The following is a 24,614-nucleotide window of genomic DNA, read 5'->3' as shown; positions in this document are numbered from 1 at the left end:
AAAGAGGAGAGGCTCTCATGAGCAACACCAGTGCTTAAGAAGAAGCTGGGTCTTTGGAATGTAAGCAACATGCAGCAGTGATGTTGGTTTGCTGACTGATGCCCCAAGCACTCCATAAATACATCTTAGCCAAATGCAAAGTACGGAGAGAGAGATCATCTGACAAACCTGAGGAGGATTCACCAGAGATGCAGGACAAGAGCTGGTGTTGGATGGTATTGCCAACGTTGGGGAGCAAGAGGGAGAGAGAATTTTCAAGAAAAAGATTGGGGAAGGGTATCCAGTGCTGCTTAGAGGTCAAGGTTGGGGAGGGCTAAAAGCTTCCAGTTGACGGTGGAAACCTTCAAGCGGGTGTGGAACAGGAAAGGGAAGTGTTGGGAGTTGAGGGGTAAGTGAGGAGGAAAACACCAGCAGACTGCCTGAGTGAGTGGCCTTTGGTAGGGAATTGGAAACAAGGCCTATTTGGATTATGGGGCTGCTCTTGCCACTTGCTTCACTTAAACAGCAAAATCTATCAGACTCTGCTTTTTTTTAATTTAGGATTTTATTTATTTATTTATTTATTTATTTATTTATTTATTTATGAGAAATACAGAGAGAGAGGCAGAAACAGAAGCAGGCTCCCTGCAGGAAGCCCGATGCAGGACTCGATCCCAGGACCCTGGGGTCACACCCTGAGCCGAAGGCACCACTGAGTCACCCAGGCACCCCATCTCAGCCTCTGCTTCAAACTGGGACAGTGGTTCTCCCTGGGTGGTCCCCAGGCCTGCATCATTAGCATCACCAGGGAACCAGTTAGAAGTTTAGACTCTCCAGCCTTCCCCAGACCCACTGAGTCACAAAATTACAGGGCTGGGGCCCAGCAGCGAGTCCCTAAAGGAGCCTTCTGGGTGATTCACGTATGCTCTTGAAGGTTGAGAACCACTGGATTGTGACATAATTTTGAGAAAAATTAGCACAGTTGAGGTAATTCGCCTTTGAGGAGGAAGCTTCGGAGGGTCCTAACGCTCCGAGCCAAGATTTACAGACAGGACAGCAGGAGGAAGGAGGCGTCGTAGCGGGGACTTGGCTTCCATTTGTGCCGAAGGAAACATGAGCCAAGCTGCCTGATGCCTGTCCCAACTCTCAAATTTCTTGTTGTGAATAAAAAGAATATTATTTAAGGAAATTGTCTGCCTAATGGAATGTGGTTTTACTTTCGCTGAAGGCCTGGGAGTCCCTGCTTCTGTGTCTCTGGCCTCACAGCACCATCTGACAGCCTTGCCTTCGGGGTCCCACGTGGGTGTAAGTGTTGAAAAAGCTTGAGATGCTGACGTACGTTTGCCCCGATAACCCTGCAAGTTTATCGAAATGTTTTGTTTCTGTCCTACCAGGTCTGTGAGCTGGATATTATCTTCAATTTTGAAAAGGCTTACTTTATTCTTGACGAGTTCATAATGGGTGGAGAAATTCAGGAAACGTCCAAAAAGTCTGCTGTGAAAGCCATTGAAGATTCTGATACGTTACAGGAGGTCAGTACACAGTGCTTGTGCCTTGGAGAGAGACGATGATGGTGGTGGTGATGGTTATATATCGGTTGACACTTACTGAGCGCGTTCTCTGGGCAGCATGCAGTTTCTAAGTGACTTAACTGTATTTAAAATGTTTTTTTTTTAAAGATTTTTATTTATTCATGAGAGACACAGCAAGAGAGGCAGAGACACAGGCAGAGGGAGAAGCAGAGTCCCTGCGGGGAGTCCGATGTGGGAGTTGATCCCAGGACCCCAAGGTCACAACCTGAGCCGAAGGGAGATGCCAACCACTGAGCCACCCGGTTGCCCTGTGACTTACCTGTTTTAACTCATTTAATTATCACAGTAGCTCTAAGAGGTGGGTAGCATTTTTACCCTCATTTTGAAGATGAGTAAACTGAGACACAGAGAGGTCAAACAGTCCACCTGATGTCACACAGCCAGCAAGTGTGGAATGGAGATTTGATGGCAGAACCTTGGGCTCCAGAGTCTTCGCTCCTTCTGTTTGGTTGAGTTTCTTTAGTGAGGTCCCCTCACTGTCAGAAAGGTACCAAAAGCTCAGTGCTATGTTTTTCCAGAATTTCATGAAAGGTATGAAAAGATTTTCATTAAAATATCTGTGCTCCCCTGGGAATGGAGAAGAGGAGGACATCATTATTTCATTTGCGGGGGATATTAGAACTTTATTACTGAAGATGGCATTTATCATTTTAATTAAAATTTCTTGCACCTCCCAGTGAGGCTGCATGTGTGCTCCTATTTGCAGAAGTAAATTGGGAAGACTGTGGCTTGCTTGCCGAGGCATAAATGGGCCCTGAAGCATCCTAGGGGTCGTGCTCCTGCCTCTGTGATATTTATATAAATTGCAGCAGGTCTTTTGGGCACAGTGCAGATTTGCCTCATGCCCAGTAAGGGAGCTTCCCTGCGATGCCCCGTCACTCCTCCAAGGACACCAGAAGGGGCACGTCCTCTCTGACCCTCCGCCTCCCTGATGAGCGACCCCACCTGCTCCAGCGCAAGCTGAGCTGTACCCCAGCTCCACCATCACTGGGTGCTTCTTCACACAGCATCCTGGGGTTTTTCCACCTGCCTATTTTATTTTTAAAGATTTTATTTATTTATTCATGAGAGACAGAGAGAGAGAGAGAGGCAGAGACACAGGCAGAGGGAGAAGCAGGCTCCATGCAGGGAGCCCGACGTGGGACTCGATCCGGGTCTCCAGGATCAGGCCCTGAGCCGAAGGCGGCGCTAACCCGCTGAGCCACCCGGGCCGCCCTACCTGCCTCTTTTATAGTCTCGGGTCAGGAGATCCCAGAGGATGATAAACTCTCTTTTAAAAATTGGCATTAAAGCCATTCTTCCTAGCCGACCAATGGCTTGCTGCTGCCCGCGCAGGGGACCTGCAGGTGAACGGATGGACCCAAGGAAACCCTCTGCGGCAGGCGCAGGCCTCTCAGGAGCCGGGGAGTTTCTTTGCAGAGGTGTTCTCGCCTCGATAAATGCTTTCAAACTCTGGTGTTTGCGTGGCTCTCTCCAAATGCGCAGGAAGGGAATTGAACGGGGTCCTTGAGAACTCAGTGGTCTGGAAATTCCACAGAAGAACCTTTCTTAGAATACTTATAATTCTATCTTCGGGGCCCTTGGCTGTGGAATCTCAGCTTTACGGAAGAAAGGGACTTTTTTTTTTTTTTTTTTTTTTTTTTAACCAGGGTCTTTGGCAGTTACAGTAATGAAAGCTTTTTGAACTGGGGCCAAGCACACCTGGGTCATTTTGAATTCCTCCTCTGAAAGAAATGGGGACTCGTAAAGAGCCTGTGCCGCAGCTGGTGCCGGTGCTCTGAACTCTGGGGAGCGCGGATTCCAAGGGAGAGCCCCTCTGACGGTGAAACACTCACTGCTGGTTGAGGCGCCTGGTGCGTGAGTGCCAGGTCGCGAGGGGCAGGCCTCGGGGGCCCTCGTGAGCGCCGAGGCCCCAGCGTGAGTGGGCCATGTCGTGAGGGCCACGGGGAAGCCGTAGCACCTGCCGGATGGACACCGCGTCATCAGCACTCTCCTGGGCGCTGGGGCCTCAGCTCGGTCACTGAGTCGATGAACCAGGGTTTAGCGTGAACAGGCACCAGTAATATAATTATGTAAGACAAAAAGAATGACTGCTTTCTTTTCTCCCCCGTCCTTGGACCCACGCAACTATCTGTAGCTACAAAAGATTGAAGGAGGCCTTTGTAATATTCGGTTTGCTTTTAGCCCCTGGAACTTTCCCGACTCTTACCTAATAAAGGTTTCTTAGAATAAAGAAGGCTGGCCTGTCCTCACATACTTAGTAAGGAGATACATACATAGTCTTAAATCTCCCAAATGCTCGACAGGTATCCTGAGCATCCCAGGGCTTGACATGAGTGATGTGGATTAAGAAGAGAACAGTTTAATTGGTTGGGGGGTGACCTTAGGAGGGGCCTTACTTTGGGAGCAACAACCTGTGGACAGAGGAGAAGGGAATATGAACTGAGCTCACCCTGGGGGCTCAGCGGTTAAGCGTCTGTCTTCGGCTCAGGTCGTGACCCTGGGGTCCTGGGATCGAGTCCCGCATGGGGCTCCCCGCAGGGAACCTGCTTCTCCCTCTGCCTGTGTCTCTGTCTCTCATGAATAAATAAATAAAATCTTTAAAAAAAATGAAGAAGAAGGGACTAGAAACCGAATGGGAAGATGGTGCTGGTTACCTGTGGGGGTTGCAATTCCTGGCTGCACTGCCAGGGGCGACAGAAGAGGCTCCAGCGCAGAATGAGAAGCGTGGGTCAAAATGCTACCTCGTTAGCAGGGAACCATAGGCTACCTTGCCTGTGTCTGTGTGGATGGGTGAGAAGCGCCTGGGGGCACCCCAACATCGTCACCCTGTAAAACACAACCCCTGTTAACAGCCGAGCAACGCCGAGCTGCAGCACAAAGTTGTCGTACAGCCCACGCTGAAGCCACGAGAAATTTGGTGGTGCGAGACGGGTAACGGAAGGGTCCCAGGGATAGATTTGGGTCCTTTTGTGAAAGGCCGGGGCAGGGCTCTTAGGGTCGTGTCAATCTTAAAACTCTGTTCCAACCTTTGAAGTGCGAGCTCAAGAAAATATTAATCTTGGGTGCTGTTGGTTTCTGTGCTTTGAGGAGGAGCACGGTTCAGGGGGAGCAGTCAGGGCGGCGCTTAGACTGAGCCAGGGCCGTGAGGCATGCCGGTGACTAGGGGCCAGTGAGCTGGGAAGCCAGTAGAGTGACAATTCCAGAGCCTTTTGCTGGGCCGAGACCCTTCCAAGGCTGCAGGCTCGTATGTCAGGTTTGCAAAGGTAGGATATCTCCGTGCAAAGTGGATATAACACGCAACGAATATCGGGCCCCGGGCCAGCGTGATACCCCGGCTGACGATGAAGACACTGGCGGCGTCCGTTAAGAGGAGGCAGGGGAAAGGCCGCAGGATGTGGGCTTCTCTTGGCCGGTGCCCATCCAGCAGGTGTAAGAGCTTTAGGAGGAAGTGTGGGTGACTGGGCACTGGTATTGCAGCAGAGGAGCCCTGGAATTCTAAACAGAGCTGGTGAGAAACAGTTGAACACCTGATTTTTAACTTTATTTCGTTTTTGTTTTTGTTTTGATTTTTAACTTTATTATCCTGTGAACAATGTTGCTTAGCCATGGCCTTGCTGTTTGGGCCCTGCCCGTCAATGCCTCCCCTGGCCGAGGTGAGCGAATCCCGCGCCCCGCGCCCCGCGCCCCAAGCCTGAGAACGGGCTGTGCATCGCCGATTCCGCGGCTGGCACAGGAGAGGCGGGGCCGTTGCCCGAGGCTGCCCCCTGAACCCTCTTACTGATTCAACCCTGGAGCCCGGCGTAATACAAATACCTAAGTTCACAACAGGAAAGAGCGCAAGAGAAGACCCGCTTGTCTTGCACGGTAAAGCGCTTGCAGCATCGCTGTATATTTTGACTTACCTGTAATTGGGAATCTGTCCAAGCATTTTTTTTTTAAAGTGCTGGGAAAAGATGACGGTCCCGTGGCGTGCTAGCAAACGAGCTAACTGTGGGGATGGAGACAGTTTGCATACTTGGAGGAAAGCCTCAAAATACATGGAGGAGATTCTGGAGAGTCGTGGTCTGTTTACCCTCTGTAGCTTGCCAATAAGCGCACGAAGAGGTCTTGTCTTGCACAGAATCCGTATGAGGCGTATGTTACACGAATACATGGAGATTGCTCTAATACCTGTGCCTGGAGGCGGTTACAGATCATTTTAGTGGGCACATTTATCTGAGGTCAATGGTCATACACTGGCAGCTGTGGCTCTAGCATTTGTCTTATCAGACATTCTTTTATGATCAAGCCTGTTGAAAGTTATTTAGTTCCGGCCATATGGTCACGTTTGCAAATCATCCTCAAGCTTTGCATCGCCGTTCTCCGCCCGAATGCAAAGATACGTATGTCCAGATGTGTTTCGGAAACTTCTGTGCGGCAGAAAATAAGTAAGAGAACGCAAAAGGTTTCCCGTTCTGCCAGAGGCTGTGGTTTAAGGGGAAATTGTTCTAATTTCCTGCTCTCTTTCAGACAATGGAAGAATATATGAACAAGCCTACGTTTTAGCTGCGCGACGGTTGAAGACGCCCCGTGCCAGACGCTGCGAGCCTGAACCCTAGCAGCGCCCGTGACGGCTCTTCGCAGTCTCAGGCATGATGCCAAAAATAACTCAAAAGGGATTTTTTGTTAACTAGCAGCAAGTTGTTTAACATGTTTAGCACTATTACATGTCTGTGTTGTACTGCACACCCCTACTTGGTGTAGCTCTGGGTGTTAAAATAACTGCTGCAGTGACTCCACTGATGGAATATTTGTTCGTGATGTTTGAACTCCACGTGCTATGTCTAAGCTAATTTAAATAAACGCGTTGCAGTATGTTTTTTTGTTGTTGTTGCATTTGATCCTCTACTGACAGCCGAAAACTGTATCATAGTAACCCATGATTTTGAATGTAAAATATATGTCCCACCAATAATTCTTTTCTAAATGTTCAGCTTTTTAAACTGTGTCATAATTCCAAGTCATGCTAATAGTTCAGAGTTCATACCTAATGCTGGGCATTTTTCATATACTTAGTAAAACGTAATTCCAGTCTAGATACAATGTATCTGATTTTAGTGTCCTGAATTCTTTTTTTCTTTTTTTTCAAGGTTGGAATTAAGGAAAATAACCAAAGATAGCAAGGGACTTAAATGGTTTTGCTATCTTGGAAGCTGCTATCTAGTTGAGGTTTTAATTTTTTAATTTTTTACTTTTTAATTGAATGTAAAGGGCATTCCAATAAGGCCATGTTTCCTATAAACTCTATGTATTTATTAAGGATTTGCACCTTCTGGAGATACAGTGTCTATGACTTCCCTTACTATGAAAACAGTATAATGAAGACTAATACCAATAGCAGCAATTCTTATTTTTACTTCAATTTTAATAATTTTTAAGGTTCCAAGGACTCGTTACTTGAAAGATTTTGCTTCAACTGTGTTTTAATGTGCATCTCCTATATTTGAAGGCTTATTGTTTATTAGACTTAGAGAATTAAATAGTATTACAGCCTATGTGGTAGATGCTCTTCCTTCTTTCTCATTTCTTCATGCCCCCAAATTATTTGCTGCTGACCATTATTATCGTGAATATGTTGTATTCGTGCTTCCTGGAATGAACGTTCTGTCTACACCAGTAGTAAATGTGATCACGCATTGTAGGGAAATAGCTCCTAATACTCGGTCTTGGGTTTCCACTTCCAACGTCCTACCTGTGCCTTTTCATTACCAGTTTTGAGGCCTGATATGATTTCTGTTGAGTTAGGGGTTAGGGGCCCCTCATGCTTTTCCTATGAGAAGAGTGGGCTCACTGTTGTATTCTTTCTCTAAATGATCCTATATGGTAGATCTTTAGAGGCCATGAAGGAAAAATGTCTTCTTGGAGGGAAAAACGTCCTCTTTGATTCATCTTGCCAGATTTAGGGGAAAATAAGACAAGACCACAAGAACAGAAGAAAACATGGACCAATTCCTCGAAGAGCCATTGCTAAAAAGAAATAACTCAGATTAGTATATAACAGAATTATTGGGCTTTTAATATCTAATATTTACTCAAATTAATCATGTGATGGCAATGATGGCCTCGGATTAAAGTTTAACTGTCATTTTGATCACTTAGGTTTATTTTATGTCTTCGGATTTGTGGTTTTGCTTTTTCTTGTCAATATAGCGGAATTCTTTATTTTAAAAAAGTTTTGTAGAGATGGACTTTATGTAAATCAACACAGTTTCTCTGGTTCTTTTGAAGTTTTCCACCGTTTTGAGGTGAAGGTATTTATTCATGATTCTTTCAGATTGGATAATTCCACCTCGGACCCTGCTGAGCTGTATGTAGGGCTTTTCAGGCTCTGTGTCAGTGCCTCACATAGAAAATGAACATAATGATGTAGCACACTGTAAATTTGAGAGATTTGGAGGACTTTTTATGTGAGTCTCGGGGAAAATAATCATTATATTTTCTTTATATTATATAATTGTAATAAAACTACCAAGCAAAAGATAATAAATACTAACTTTGTATAAAACTTACAAATAAAATGTTTTTAAATTTTTTAATGAGGAACTTGAGTGTGTTTTTATGAATATAATTGTTTTTTAATCCAATTATATGCTTGAAATTGCTACTCATAATTCCTGGTGGAGTCCCTTTAATGTGATCTCTCTCTTTTTTTTTTAAAGATTTTATTTATTTATGAGGGACACACAGAGGCAGAGACACAGGCAGAGGGAGAAGCAGGTCCCCTGTAGAGAGCCAGATGCGGAACTTGATCCCAGGACGCCGGGATCACAACCTGAGATGAAGGCAGATGCTCAACCGCTGAGCCACCCAGGCGCCCCTAATGTGATCTCTTTATTTTCCTGATGTTTCGAGCAACTTCACAAGCAGGTGACAGCAAATGAAAGAGGAATATTTGCTGCTTTGCTCCTATTGACTTCTTTCTCATCATCCACCCACATTTTGATAGTCTGATCTCCTTGCCTGTAGTTAGTGATACAGTCATTCTTTAAATCTAGTAATTTCTTTCTTTGATGAGCAAATGTAAAATTGGCATTTATTGTGGCCAAATAAGTGAATTTTTACTTTGTTCAAACCTTTTTTTTTTTTTGCTCAAATCAAGTCTCCTAAAATAATGATAAAGCTTTTCATCAGCTGCTGTTCTTCTAGATCTAATGATTCCTCTCTAGGATTCATATTGTTTGAAACATCACTGAGGAACTGTGTTTGCTTTTCTAAGGTTTAATCAATGAACGTCGTTGGTAAATGTTAATGTATTCTTTCCACATGGTCCCTGCAGTTTTGGGTTAAGTCCCATCAGATGCTCGGGGATGTAAGTAAAATAAGCCACCGACCATTTTTTAGTAATTAACAAAAGGAGGACCATTAAAATTTTCTTCAATTCTTATTTCAGCTCTTGACAAACTTGAAAAAACTCTGCCTGTAGACAATGTACTTTGGTATTCAACCGTGATAATCTGTTTTGTCACATAGAACTAAAAACAGGAAGGACTGAAACAAATAGGGCTCTATTAGCTTCACACTTTTTTTTAAAGTAGGCTCCACACCCAGCGTGGAGCCCAGTGTGGGACCTGAACTCACGACTCTGAGATCAAAACCTGTGCTGAGATCAAGAATCAGGCACTTAACCGACTAAGCCACCCAGGCACACCAGCTCCACCTGTTGGTAGTACTAGTTGTTATTTATTTTTAAAAGATTTTATTTTTATTTATTATTCATGAGAGACACACACACACACAGAGAGAGAGAGAGAGAGAGAGAGAGAGGCAGAGTCACGGGCAGAGGGAGAAGCAGGCTCCCTGCAGGAGCCCAATGCGGGACTTGATCCCAGGACCCCGGGGTCACAACCTGGGCCAAAAGCTAATGCTCAACCCCTGAGCCACCCAGGTGCCCCAGGTAGTACTATTTAATATGGAATTCAGACCTACAGATGTACTTTTATTTCTGATAAATTCTTTGTGAATAAATTCACCTATTAGCTGAATCTCAATTAGCTTTCCCCATTCATCTGTGCCATCAATATTTTAGGTCGTTTTCCTCTCAACTTATTTGCCTCAAAGTGTTCATTTACTATTTTGTTAACTAGTCTGTTTTGCGACTTCATAAGCATCTCTCTCTTTGGATTAACAGCATAGTTCCCAACAAAGGCAGATTAATCTGAGATGATAGGCTTATGATTTAACCATATTCTAGATTCGAATTATTTCCATGAGTTTGACACATCCTCTTATCTGTTTACTGATAGTATTATTAAAAAACACTTTTGTCTTTCCTTTAGAAAATGTTGAGGGTTTCCAGGAGGCCGGTAAAAGGTGTGGTTCTGCAATTGTGTGAGTTTGGGAGCTTCTGCTATGGTTAGCACCACCTGCCAGCTGACTCTGAACTACACCTGATCTTGTTATAAGAGAACGTTGCTTCTTGATACTTGCACATGTTTAAAATGCTATTATTGGGGCAGCCCGGGTGACTCGGCAGTTTAGCGCTGCCTTCAGCCCAGGGTGTGATCCTGGAGACCCGGGATCAAGTCCCGCATCAGGCTCTCTGCATGGAGCCTGCTTCTCCCTCTCCCTCTGCCTGTGTCTCTGCCTCTCTCTCCCTCTCTCTGTGTCTCTCGTGAATAAATACATAAAATCTTTTTTTAAAAATGCTATTATTGTGTGTAAAATGAGTATTCAGTAGAGGGATGCCAGGATAATTTATTTGATAATTAAAAAAAATATTTTATTTATTCATGAGAGACACGCAGAGAGAGGCAGAGACATAGGCAGAGACAGAAGCAGGCTCCCTACAGGGAGCCCAATGCAGGACTCGACTCCAGGACCCCGGGATCACGCCCTGAGCCGATGGCAGACGCTCAACCGCTGAGCCACCCAGGTGCCCTTACTTGGTAATGTTTTGAAGTAAATTAGATATTCAGGCTGAAGAAAAGGAATGAATTTGTTTGTTTTTTTTTAATTTTTATTTATTTATGATAGTCACAGAGAGAGAGAGAGAGAGAGAGGCAGAGACACAGGCAGGGGGAGAAGCAGGCTCCATGCGCCGGGAGCCTGATGTGGGACTCCATCCCGGGTCTCCAGGATCGCGCCCTGGGCCAAAGGCAGGCGTTAAACCGCTGCGCCACCCAGGGATCCCAATTTGTTTGGTTTCAAATGTGAGATAATCTTCATTCTGCTTCAGTAGTAACTTAATCTTTTTTTTTTTTTTTTTTTTTTTTTACTGTGTTTGGGAGGGGGAGAAATCTGTTGAATTTGGGAAGACTCCAGGTTTGATACATCTTTTTTAATATGGTGGAAAAATATCTGCAAAATCTAAGACTATATAAATGTGAAAAATAAAGAACTAGTGGACCCGAAGGGGTTTGTGATCCAAACATCAAGTCTCAAAAAAATTTTCAGCCGTTTGCAGTTTTTAGAATGGTATAAAACTAGATTGCAAAATTAAAGTGTGCTAATTTAATTTTGTAAAATTGGAGGTATTGAAATATTAGTTTTCCTTTAATGAAATAAACTTCTAAAGACATCTTAAAATATAAATATTACTTTTACATATGTAGGAGTAACTATGTTTTGGAGAAACTGATGAATTGATTAAATTACAATTTTCTGACATCTTTTTATTTCTGGAAAAATGTCTTTAATGATACTTTATCAACAATCACACTTTGGCTAAGTATGACAATTGCACTACTAGGTGTTTACCCAAAGGATACAAAAATATTAATTTGAGGGGATACACCCCTATGTGTATACCAGCATTATCTACAATAGCCAAATTATGGAAAGAGCCCAAGTGCCCATGGACTGATGAATGGATAAAAGACATGGTGTATACACACAACAGAATATTGCTCAGCCATAAGTAAGAATGAAATCTTGCCATTTGCCATGACATGAGTGGAACTAGAGAGTATTATGCTATATAATGCAGTCAGAGGAAGACAAGTACCATATGATGTCACTCGTGTGCAATTTAAGAAGCAAAATAAATGATCATAGGGGAAAAAAAAAAGAGAAAGACAAACCAGAAAACAGACTCTTAACTCTAGGAAACAAACTGATGGTTACAAGACGTGAGGTGGGTGGGGGCTGGGGGAACTAGGTGATGGGGATGCACTTGTGATGTGCACTGGGCGTTGTATGGAAGTGCTGAATCACTAAATTCTTCACCTGGAACTAATATTGCATTGGACGTTAATTAACTGGAATTTAAATAAAAACAACAACAAAAAAAGGCCAAAACTGACACAATGGGATGGATGAATGCATAAACTGAGGTACATAATAAGAAAAATGAATAAAATCAATTATGTTCTACTTGGAATACCTACTCTCATCCGACAGCTCTAACAGTTGTAAAGAAAGCAATGTGTACAGACTTTGTGTATTCGCTGGAAACTTTACTTTAAAAGGAATTAACAGTATAGAGCAGATTAAGTTGGAAGAAAATTTACATCTTCAGCATACCCAACCTCAAGCATAAGTCCTAAAGTAAAAATGACACAAATTCATTAGTTTAGAAAGTGCTACATGTGTAGATGCTTTTATTCCATCCCCCCTGCCTTTTGCCCGTGTGTTCTATTTTCAAAATTGTAGGAGCCCAAATACATAATTACTAAATATTTCTGAAGTGATTTTTCTGAGGCAGCCGTCCAAATAGCATTCAAATGTAATTTTGACTGTTGTGAGCTTTTGAATTGGTGGGAAATATGGCTTGATTTTTTTTTTAAAATCTATATAAACTTTTCAGCATTAAGCAAACAGCTCCACTCACTGGTGGAGACCATAACTTTCTGTTGGGAGTTGTTGAACCCTAAGACTCTATCGTATTTGTGGTCAGAGCATCAGAATGGACTAGACATTGGAGACCTTTATACTGGGGCTGGATGTCCCGCTTGCCCTTTGGAATGGTTGGAAAGTTAGGGTGTATGGGGGGCTCAGGGGCTGAGCATCTGCCTTGGGCTCAGGGCCGTGACCCTGGGGTCCTGGGATCGAGTCCCGCATTGGGCTCCCCGCAGGGAGCCTGCTTCTCCCTCTGCCTGTGTCTCTGCCTCTGTCTCTGGGTCTCTCATGAATAAATAAATAATAACTTTAAAAAAAAGATAGGATTTTGGAAGTGAGGCTGTCTATGCTGCTCATTATAGAAAGAAAAAAAAGCGTAGGCAGCGCATCAACATTTATGCTTTGATCAGGTCTCCGTGCTAATCGTTTGCTTAATTAAACCTTGTCTTCTTCAAAGGTGTCACCCCATGAAAGTATTGGATGAGCTTGTTTCCTGGGTATGAAGTACAAGCCTAATGACATTTAAACATCTTTTCACCCTTTTATTTTATTTTTATTTTAATTTTTTTTAATATTCAGAATTTTTTATAACAAATTGTACAAAGTATTTTTATTTATTTATTCCCTTTTCATCGAAGCATAGTTAACATACAGTGTAATATTAGTTTCAGGTGGACAGTATAGTGACTTGGCTCTTCCAAAGAATACCCAGTGCTCCTCAAGACAGGTGCTCTCCTTCATCCCCATCACCTGTTTCCCCATCCCCACTTTCCCACCTACCTCTGGTCCCATCAGTGTGGTTATGACTCTGTTTTCTTGGTTTCTCTTTTTCTCCCCCGTTGCTCATTTTTTTTTTTAATTGGTGTTCAATTTGCCAACATACAGCATAACACCCAGTGCTCATCCTGCCAAGTGCCCCCCTCAGTGCCCGTCACCCAGTCACCTCCACCCCCCACCCACCCCCTTTCCACTACCCCTTGTTCATTTCCCAGAGTTAGGTGTCTCTCATGTTTTGTCACCCTCACTGATATTTTCACTCATTTTCTCTTTTTTTCCTTTATTCCCTTTCATTAATCACCCTTTTAAATGACACAGATGAGGTATAGGGAGTGCACTCCAAATGAGGGGTGCCATGAGAGGCCTAGAAAGAAAGCTAGTGCTGGAATATAGGAAAAGGGGGGATCGCCAGGTGTCTGTTGTGTAATTTTGGGGGTGGAACTTCTTACCTGTTTCAGAGGGGAGGACAGAGGAGGAATACATTTATCTTTTTTTTTTTTTTTTTTTGCTAATCTTAAATAAAAGGAACTGATAATCTGGAAAAATCCTTAAATTCAGTGACAATTTCCTGCATGTCGCCCGGCTTACCATTTCAACCCTCTTTACACCCAACTGTGACACAAGGCCTTTGCGTTGGGCTGAGCGGCAGGCAGGGGGGTGCGGCGGGGCGGTGGGCTCCCCTGCGGCCACTGTCTGTCCAGTGCCGCCCGCGGCCAGATCCCGGAGCCCGGAGCGCGGGAGGGGCCCCACTTCTCCCCGCGGCCAGCCTGGCCTCCCCGAGAGCCAAGGGGGTGGGCACCGAGCGCAAGGGAAATGCATGGCCCCTTCACAGCCGATGCCAGCGACCGATTATCTGGAAGAGGGTGGAGAGCGGATCCTGGGGTGCCACCCGCGCATCGGTCCCTTTTGTAGGGGGACAGACAGGTCCCTCCGGGCAGGCACCGGGGCCTGCATGCAGGTTTTGTTTGGCTCTTACTGGGTAAGAAAACGAAATCAGTTGAGAGACTGCATATGAGAGACTGCATATGAAAACTAGACTTATTTTTTATATTTTATTTTATTTTTATTTTGCTTTGTTTTACTTCACTCCGCTTTGCTCGGGGAATTGTAAGAGCCGCCGCTTTGGGCCTGCACCCCTGCCTGGGCGAGTGAGCTGGAGCCCCGGGGCGTGCCCTTCACTTTCCGCGTCCGTCCTCACCATTATCCCTGCCCCTTCGCTCAGCCACAGGCTCCACCAGCTGGGGACATTTTCATTTGGACCCCCGCTGCCGCTGCTGCTGCTTCTTCTTCTTCTTCTTCTTCTTCTTTTTAAAGATTTTATTTATTTATTCATGATAGACATAGAAAGAGAGAGAGAGAGGCAGAGACACAGGCAGAGGGAGAAGCAGGCTCCCTGCAGGGATGCGGGACTCGATCCCAGAACCCCAGGGTCACAGCCTGAGCCCAAGGCAGATGCTCAACTGCTGAACCACCCAGGCGTCCCGAGGCAGTTTCCATTTTAAAAAGATCTTTAAAATTTAGAGCAGCTGAGGGGGCATGGCAGCACCGACAGCCATTAAGGAGAACGTGATGGGTTTCCGCTGGCAGCTGTAAAGATTCTGCATTTATTGATTCATTTCATGCTCGGGTTTATAGATGGAGAAGTAATAAGACAAGAATTTAGAAGGAACAGCCACCGTCAAGGAGGCCCGAGAGCCAAAGTGGATTATTTTTCATGAATGCCATGACATGTACAGGTTGGCCCCTCCGCCGGCAACTCCTTGGGGACCATCAGCCTTACAGACTTCACCTTGCAGGGAGGACTTAGAGGGGAGCCCTTGCCAGGGGCCCACCCAGAAACCCCAAATCCACAGGCCGCAGCCCTGACCTGCAGTACGCTACCTTCCCCTTCATGCGCGACAGCGCCCGGCTGGCTGCCGACCCGGCCATCCTTGGCCACCATGTAGGCCCCGGGTCAGGTGCCACATCCCGCGGAGCTGCCCCTGACCCCACCCCCAGGTGGATCCATGGGGGGCTACAGGGCAGAGAACATCCCTGCCCATGGGCCCGGAGCCTGCCCTGCCGACCAGGAGCTTCCTGGGGCTCAGGCTCACGGCTGCACCCTGCGGCTCGTTCTGTAAACACACACGTCACACTTTCATCCCTTAGGTGGAAGGATGCAGCCGGAAACCTCGGTCCTGGGGTTCGCACCCGGCTCGTCCCCCTGGACACAGCTGAGCACAGACTCAGGGTCGCACTGTCCCTTTTTATTTCTCGATGCCACGCACAGACCTGTCGCAGGAGGTGTAACTTTTTCTGGGACCGTAACGTGTGCAGGACAGGGTCACCGTGCGGCCTGCTGCGCCGGCTCTTGGCGCCCGAGCCTGCGTCCTTGGAACGCTCTGCGTGGACAGTGCCTCCACGGAGGCCTTGGGCCGCGTGTGGCCGGCGGTGGCTTACGGTGGACACCTGCCCCGCTGTGGGGGAGGGGCCGGAGCCCGGGCCGAGAGCAGCCGCGCGGGCCCTGCCTGCCCCAGAGCCGAGCCCTCACCTTGGTGCCCCAGGCCTGGGCACCTTGTCGCCGGCAGATGACGGCGGTCTCTGTGACGGCGCCGACGGGACACCCAGGGGCCTGCGCCCGGTTTCTCCTGGACCCGGCCCACGGGCCCGTCCCTTCCCGACCCTACGCTGTGTCCACTTACTGCAGAGAAGCTCCAACCGGGGCTGCAGGCCTTCGGAGCCCGTGAGGCCTGCGCCACCACCCTGGGGCCGCGCCGCCCGCTCGCGCTCAGGAGCCGTCATCGGGCACAGGCATGTGACACCAAGTGATTACGGAGACCACAGAGGGCGCCGCCCGGAAGGCGTTTGGGGCCGAACGCAATGGGTTGCACGTTGCGGGGACTCTGCCTCGAGCCAGAACGGGCAGCAGGGAACACACGCTCGCTTTGTTGCTTTGGCACAAAACGGATCTCCCTGTTCCCAAGGGAAGGAAATGAGGTGAACAGAGTGTGTGGATAGAACCAGCGGCTCTGGAGACCTGGGGGCTCTAACTGCCCCGGGCAGCCTGTCCCTCTCGCGGGTCCCTCTAGACTTGCAGGCCGTGGCGGGAGGGGCCCTTCTCAGCCCCGCGGGTGCGTCCGCCAAGACCAGGGCAATTTCTTCACACAGGCCGTTCAGCGGACTCCTGAGATCAGCACCGAGTTGACTAATACAGTGGGTTTTAGGGACACTTGGGGGCTCAGGAGTTGAGTGTCCGCCTTCAGCCCAGGTCGTGACCCCGGGGTCCTGGGGTCGAGTCCCGCATCGGGCTCCCTGCAGGGAGCCTGCTTCTCCCTCTACCTGGGTCTCTGCCTCTCTCTCTGCTTGTCTCTCATGAATAAATACATAAAATCTTTAAAAAAATATATAAGGTGGGTTTAGCACCCAGAGTCTCAGAGTTCCTATCCTGCTGCTGTGACCTGCCTGCCGGGGACTCTGGGCAGGAGACGTCTGCCTGCCTCAGTTCCTTCATCTGTGCCCAGGATGGGGCCTGGAGCCTGGGAAGTGCTCATTGCATGTTAAGTGCTGTTGGTTTCTTTTCTGGATTTATCGGAAAAGCAGCTGAAGAGCTCTCCTGACTGTCATTGGTAAGAGGGTTCGTGTTGTTTAAAATAGCTTTTGGGGCCAAACAGCACAAAGGGCCTAGGGCTGAGAGGGCATTTTGTGAGCTGATGACAGAGATTGCGCCCGGATACTATTTCTTAGATATTCTATGCAGGGAAGATGATTTCTTTTTTGGAAGACAGGTTGGGGGGTGCTCCCCGGGGGCTCCCTCCCCCCCGTTTTCCCTCAGGCTCCTTTCCCAACTCCTGCCAGCTAGGCCCAACTTCTTGCTTCAGCAGACAAAGCGAGGAGGCAGCCAATATCACCCCCGAGGCCAAGAGGGCAAACTGACAAAATAAGAACTTTAATCATAGACAAACTCTAGGTTTAAAATAGTCTCTTTCTTTGACATATTCAGGATAATCCCCAAATGATAAAGCTTATTTTGGGACACATTTGAAAGGCCACAGGCCAGTGTTTTCTGGAGCATGTATCCTCAGTGTGCTGAAGGTCTGATGTGACATGATACCTTGTAGGATACGGCAAGGCTGTCCCTCCACAGAACAGAAAAAAAAAAAAAAAAAAAAAGAAGGAAAGGAAAAAAAAGGCATAATGAGGCATTTTAATTCTCTAGGGTTATGTGCTCCATTTTCAGACTCTTAAAAAGTTTCAGGAAGACTGGCAGGTTTAAAGAAACGAATAAGATTTCCCAGCAAATTCTTCCACATAAATTCAAATTATATTTAGCAGAAAAAGGAAAACCAAAAATAATACCCGGTGTTGGGTGACCCAGGTGAATAGCATAGAGTGCTGAGGAGGAGTTTGTTGGTGTGTATACACGACGCGGCGATGGTCCTTTGGTCCAGGGATTCTGGGGGTCAAATGCAGGGCTTGGCAAGTTGGCCCCGGGGCCAGATGCCACCTGCGGCCTGTTCTTGTGTGGCCGGCAAAGTAAGGATGGTCTGCAGGGTCTTAACCTATTTTCAGAAGGGGAAGGAGAAGAAAGAGGAAGAGGGGGAGCCCGGCGTGTTTACTCTCTGGCCCTTTGCACAGCCATCTTACGTGCGGGACACCCCAAAACGTGGGCAGTCTGCACGAACAAGGGCGGTCGTGGCCGTGGTTCAAAGTGCTTAGAACAATCCAAGCCCCGGGACAGAAGAATAGTTTGGTGACTATTAAGTAAGTCGCCGAAGAGGGTCGTTGACCACGAGTGGCGCGGAGCCTCCCCCAGCAGGGCCGCGGAGTCGCCCGAAGGAGGCCGTGGTGGGCCGCCAGGCTCACGGGCCCTGTTCTCCTCCCCCCGGGGTGAGCCTGCCGGCTCCCCACGGCTGCGTCTGGCCCTTAGGACACTTTGTGGCGGGGAGTTACACTCGGGGTCACCCCCCCACCGGGAGCTCAGGGCGCTCTGTCCTCCCCACCTGCAGAGCTGCTCTTCCCCGGGGGCCCCCAGGACCCCTGCACTGTGCAGGTGCGGGCGCGGGGGCTTCGGCACGCTCTGGGGGCCTGGCCGCCTCGACCGTGGGGCTTGGGGCCACGGCCCTAGAGTCTGGCTCGAGCCTTGCCCGGGAGCATCATCAGGGCCTGTTTCCACTCTGTTTAAAGACGTCAGGTCTCGTTGACCCCGTTTGCTCTCCTCAAGTGGATTATTGTTTCTAACGCAGATGGAGCGGGATCCCCTGACCCAGGCCCCGCACCGGCGATTTCCTCGTGGTTGAGCAAAGCACAGCTGAGCTACCGGTCGGTCTGTCCCCGGCTGCCCTGAATCCTGCGGTGCGCCCCGGTGCCCGGAAGGTGATGTCCAAGCTGGAAGGTGTGGAACGAGGTGTGGCCACGGCCCCTCCAGCCGCCCCGTCCCTGGGCCCCGCGGTCAGCCGGGCCCCCAACCAGCGATGGGCTCTGGCTTCCTTCTGCGATTTTGCAGGTTTAGATCCTACAGCTTCTATGTCGCCTCCTCAGAGAGGAGATCACTCCCGTTGTCACTTTCAGCCTTTAACTAACCTGCTTTATCTTCCACTTAACACTCACATGATTTGAAATTATCGTCTACTTGCTTTGGCTGTTGGCTATTTACCCGCGTTTGCGTGCACGTGTGCGCTTGTTCTCCCGGGCCCTCACTAGGGCGTGTGTGCCCGGCCCGAGAACACGGCTCTCAAAAGAGCTTGGCATGCAGTGGGTTCCCCACATTTCTGCTTCCCCCCACGTGCCAGAGGATACCTCCTCATCTCTAGGACCCAAGTGTTGCCCTCCCAGGCCCTCCGAGGTGGAGGAGGATGCCTCACCCTCTGTGCTCTGCCAACAGAGCCCTTGGGGAGCTGCACGGTCAGGTCTTGCATCCAATCCCCCCAACTGCGAGGAGCCCAGGAAGGCAAAGATTGGCCCTTTGTGTCCAGAGCCTGCAGTCTGGCATCGAGTAGGGGCAGGCTTTTATCTCCTGATTGGGCAATGAATAAATCCACAGCACGTTCCCAATTAGTACTTGTTATCATTTGACTTGAGTCCACGATGTCTTGGCTCCTCTTTCTTAAAAAAGAAACAAAAAAATAAAAAAATAAAAACACCCATTGCCATATCTATTATCCTAATATCATGCTTTAATTAATTAATTAGGGGCATCTGGGGGCTCAGTGGTTGAGGGTCTGCCTTCGGCTCAGGTCGTGATCCTGGGGTCCTGGGATCAAGTCCCACATTGGGCTTTCCCCTGCCTGTGTCTCTGCCTCTCTCACACATAAATAAAATCCAAAGGTAGATGCTCAACCACTGAGCCATCCAGGTGTGCCTCATGCTATATTTATTAATATAATATTTTTACTCAAGTTTAAAACTATGTGCCTTTATGGTGAATGCTAACGTGGTTTATATTTGGTTTAGCCTTTTTTTAAAAAAAATTGTTTTAAAGACTTTGTTTCTCCTAACCTTGACAGACAACTGAAAACTCTAGAAATCATATGGAGGCATAATACTTCTGGCTATTATTTTGCTAGATTCACCTCTTTCCCCCATATTTACAGTGACAGAAAATAGAGTTTGTGAAGCAGCTGCAAAGAGTTCATTTCATTTCATGATTATATCAGATGAGACTATATTCGGGCCACGTACCTCACGCACAGAGAGATCGGAATTAATCATAGCCAGGGCTGCGTAGTGGTGACAATAAGGCGAGGGGGCTCAGGGGCACACACTGTTCAAATGTTGAAGATCCACAGAATATAGGAAGATTGTTCACCGATTCATGTCTCTGTTTGCTCATCTGTTTACCTATTCCCACACCTCTTTTTTTTAATATTTTATGTATTTATTCATGAGAGACCCAGAGAGAGAGGCAGAGACACAGGCAGAGGGAGAAGCAGGCTCCCTGTGGGGAGCCCAATGTGGGACTCGATCCTGGGACCCTGGGGTCACGGCCTGAGCTGAAGGCAGATGCCCAACTGCTGGGCCAGCCAGGCGTCCCACCTCTTTTTCAGTAGTACCTCACTTAACTCCGAAAAGAACTTGGAGTGAATTAGGCTCATGGGCAAGAATCAAGGAGTTTGTAATAGAGCAACTGGCTTGGGCTGGGAGAGGCCACAGGGGACTCAATTTCAAAGCAGAGTTGTCCCAAAGAAACAACCACAGAACATTCTCCCTCCATTTGCCGGCCAGCGGGTGTGGCACACTCAGAAGAAAGGAGCCAGCCGGGTGAAAGGCCTAGCAGAGCTGGGCTCAGTAGCCACTCAGTACATCCTCTAGTCTATGACTGCTATTAAAGCCAAAATGCCAGAGCATCACATCCAAATGAACACTGGCTTCACGCTGGAAAGATCTATGCTTAGTCCAGTCTGCTGCTGCTGCTCATGCCCACGTTGGAATTTCTCTTCCAGAACTCACCTCCAGAATGCCACACTGCCCGCCACTTAATGACCAAATGAGTATTGAGCTCCCACCACGTGACAGCTGTTGGTGCCCTCGCTGGCTTACCAAGCCGGTGTTGTGCCCATGTTACAGCTAGGAAAACCAAGGCACAGGAAGTGGTTGACCTGAGCGCTGTCTCACAGGTGTCAGGAGGTGGAAATGGGACTTTTTCCCAAATCTTCTGATTTAGAATCACTGGTCAGCAATTTGGTACTTGGAAGTCTTTGGATGGCAGGTCTGGTGAATATGGTGGAGGGTCAACTTAGGTACAAACCGTGTGGGTGAAAATAAGGCATGTTGATTTATTGAGACCGGTTTTCTTGGTTAAGAACCCAATTCAAAGGGATTTCAAGAGATTCATTTATTCAGAAAGAAAGAGAGAAAGGAGTGGAAAGAGAAGTGATAGAACAGAAAGGAAAAATAAAGAAGAGGGGAGGAGTGAGAACGAGTGGCTGACCATGAGCGAGTGAGCGAGCGAGCACACTGTATTGGGGGGAGCCCAGGGAACCAGGCTGGGCAAGCGCAGAACCCAACGGTGGGAAGCACCTGCTGGGAATCACGGAGCCCAGATTGTGCCCTGGGTCTCACACGGCAGATTACAAATCGTCTGCAGGGGAACGAAAGAGTTTTGGAGAAGGGGGATGGACTCTGGGCACAAAGGCAAGGGACAGGATGGTCCCAGAGAAATGTCTGAGACTGCCACAAAGGGCTGAATGGGGAAAAAAAAATCCAAAATCTTTCATTGCAAATATTTTCAGAAAGAAAAATGCAATAGGTACCCTTTTATCTGAGTATTAAATTTAGAAAAAAAAAAAAAAAAGCACCAAGACAACAGACTCTTGTAGTTGATGGGGCTTTAAAATATGATCATCTCGTAATCCCTTGTCTTCATTATAAATGAGAAAATTTTAAAATTTAAAATAAATTTATTTTCAGCGAGTGACTTTCCTATTTGGATAATGAATTGCAGAGTTGGACCTGGAATCCACATCTCTAGATTCCCGCTTTGGTACTGCAATTAGAAAAGAATTTCTTAAAATTAAAAAAAAAAAAAAAGGTGGGGGATCCCTGGGTGGCGCAGCGGTTTAGCGCCTGCCTTTGGCCCAGGGCGCGATCCTGGAGACCCGGGATCGAATCCCACATCGGCTCCCGGTGCATGGAGCCTGCTTCTCCCTCTGCCTGTGTCTCTGCCTCTCTCTCTCTCTCTCTCTCTCTGTGACTATCATAAATAAATAAAAATTAAAAAAAAAAGAAAAGAATTTCTTGTTCAAGGTCATATTCAGGGCTGTCAAGTTGGAGCTGGTTTAAATCCCAGTTCTGCTACTTACTCTCTGTGGGACCTTGGATTTTGCCCAATGTCTCGATTTTTCATCAGGAAAATTAGGGGGCGTTGGGGGAAAATCCCCTCCTCATTGTTAAGATTCTTGTGGAAATTGCATAAAGTAAGGCTTTGTAAGAGCTTGGTTCAATGCCTGAGCATTAGAAAATGCTCAATTAATGTCAACTGCACCCAATTATGGGTACTTAAATGAGCTGGATTGAGCGGTGGCAAGTGACATCGTTCTTCTGAGACATCCCCAGCACAGTCGAAAAATAAATTGATTTGCAATACTGGTGAGTGGGTGGATGAGAAATGCGTTGAGGAACTCTGCCAAAGAAACAGCTGAATGAAAGGCCAAATTCCTGGCTCATGATGTTTTTTAAAATGGACTTCTGTGTGTTCCTAGGTTGGCCAAGAATGTGCTCGAAATGGAAGAATGGAGCTTTGAACACAGGAGGAGCGCAAGAAGGAGTGTGGTTGTATCTCTCAGGGGCTTCAGAGTTCGGGGTGCTCTTGGAGACACCCAGGTCCTGCGTGGGGTTCCTCTGCGAACTCGTGACCTAGGATGAGAGAATCTGCGGACGGTGGGGGGGCTCCAGCAGAGCCTGCACAACACGGAGAAAGAAGCTACTCACCGTCAAGGTCCATCTCTGGCTCCTCTCCTCATGCTCCTGCCTGGAGCCCTGCCCTCCCAGCACTCTCCAAGGGGTCTCTACATGTTCATTGCTCCAAAAGAGGCACCTGCCTTGCACCTGCCTTGATGCAAAGTGACCCATTTCTGTCCACTGGCCAATCCAGGCAAACACCCTAATCATCTAATCGGTCCTTGCCTCTAAAAGACCTTGCCCTTAGTCCAAATAGAAGATGCCAAACCAAAGATAGGGGGTGGGCCCCAGGGCCCCAGATCCGTAGTCTCAAGGTTGGCCATGAGGCTAGACTGACCTCCCTCCATCTCTGATGGCCTGTGTTCAACACTCCTCCAATCTCCCTCTTCCCCTAGCGTTGGGGCTCCTGGGGGTGGGGTTCCACCTCTGACCTCTGACTTCAGACTCCCTGCTTACACTGTCCTGCCAGTTCCACGTGGTTCTAGCACCATCCTTGGCATATGACCTCTTGGAGTTGACCTCAGAGCCACTCCTTTTTACCACCCACCCTCTCCCTAGTCATACTCAGTTCCCTCTAGAGACGTGAGTAGGTTAACGGTTATTTCTGCTGAGTGTTGACTAGGGGTCCTTGGAATATGTTGTTTTTGCTGCAGTACATCCCAGGTGGGACATATTCAAGTCACTGAAGGAGAATGCTCCCTCCACTTCATGTAAAGGTGGCGCTCCAAGGGGAGAGTGTCACCCATGGGAGATGCTCATTTAGTCTCACAACAACCTTATAAAGTGGATACTATTACTCTCATTTTATTTTACTATTCTTTTTATTTTACTATTTTATAAGAACTATTTTATTCGAGCATTTTTAGGTTTACAACAAAATCTAGAGGAAGGGGACACCTGGGTGGCTCAGTCGGCCAAGCATCTGCCTTCGGCTCAGATTGTGATCCCACGGTCCAGAGATCAAGCACCACATTAAGCTCCCTGCTTGAGCTCCTGCTGCTCCCCCTGCTTGTGTTCTCTCTCTCTCTGTCAAATAAATGTCATCTTTAAAATATATATATATATATATATATGGTGGCAGAATTGAGTGCTTGAATGCTTTTGACATACAGCCAGAGCTATAAGCAAGGGAAGCCCAAAGAAGACTCACTGTCCCTTTTGATTCTTTATGATGATTGAAACACTACAGCTCAGAATCTATGGGATATGGTTAAAGCTGTTTGTAGGGGAAAATTGGTAGCCTTAAACACTTTATCAATACATAAAAAAGAATGAAAAAAGAAGCTAAATTCCGGACTCATAAAAGCCAAACGAAACCACCGTCAGTACCATAACAAAGCACACCAAAATACAACACAAGGAAATAAATAATCAATATGAAAGCAACTTCATGAGAAAAACAACAGAAAAACAGCAGATCTCGTTAATAAAACCAGATATGGATGTTTTTAAACAACAAAATAAACAAAGCACTGGCTAACTAAATTGAGGAGGGTAGGCAGAGAAAGCACAAATATACAAAATTAATGACATTGGGAGAAACGAAGTCATTGCAAAAGAAGAATTTTTCCTTTTTTTTTTTTTAAATAAGACTACTTTGTAGGCCTTTATCTGAATACACTTGAAACACTGATGAATGGATAATTATCTAGGAAAATATAGTTTTCAAAAATTGACCCCATTAAATATATAGTTCATAAAGATAAATTTCTGTAGAAGAAACAGAGAAAGTCCATAAATTGCTTGTATAAATTAGAATTTGAAAACTAAAAATAGAAATAGAAATTTTAAGAAAACATTTGAAAGGTAGAGAGGGGATGCAAGACCACCTATTCTGCAGTTCTTCACATTTTGATTTATTTATTTTTTTCCTGTCTGTTACTCTCTTCTGCTCTTTCCCTCCATTCATACAGGTCCCTATTTTTTAGGTTGAATACTGGTTCAGAAAGAATTTCTTATGTAACTTCTCCTTGGGGCTCCAACTCACATTAAGAGATCTCTGGTAACTTCATCGATGATGTAATCTCAGTTCATTGTTCTTATACCTAATCCCAAATGGTAAATATACCTCTC

At 46.9% G+C, this 24,614-nt stretch overlaps 1 protein-coding gene across 3 annotated transcripts in view; it reads left to right on the top strand.

Annotated features, from left to right (window-relative positions):
• Positions 1-8,149, top strand: part of WDFY1 (WD repeat and FYVE domain containing 1) — a 118,290-nt gene extending 110,141 nt beyond the window's left edge. For 2 of the 3 annotated variants that reach the window (XM_038585878.1, XM_038585881.1), the window contains 2 exons: positions 1,374-1,511; positions 6,084-8,149. In XM_038585878.1, coding sequence (XP_038441806.1) covers positions 1,374-1,511; positions 6,084-6,119 — 174 coding nt within the window. In that variant the 3' untranslated portion in view covers positions 6,120-8,149. Of the gene's footprint in view, positions 1-1,373; positions 1,512-6,083 lie in introns of those variants that run through there. The other variant, XM_038585879.1, reaches the window with a different exon arrangement.
• The last annotated feature ends 16,465 nt before the right edge of the window (positions 8,150-24,614 follow it).

This window comes from Canis lupus, chromosome 37 (genome assembly GCF_011100685.1).
Source record: "Canis lupus familiaris isolate Mischka breed German Shepherd chromosome 37, alternate assembly UU_Cfam_GSD_1.0, whole genome shotgun sequence".
In the NCBI taxonomy this organism is placed as follows: domain Eukaryota; kingdom Metazoa; phylum Chordata; class Mammalia; order Carnivora; family Canidae; genus Canis; species Canis lupus.
This window is presented reverse-complemented; position numbering and strand designations above follow the sequence as displayed.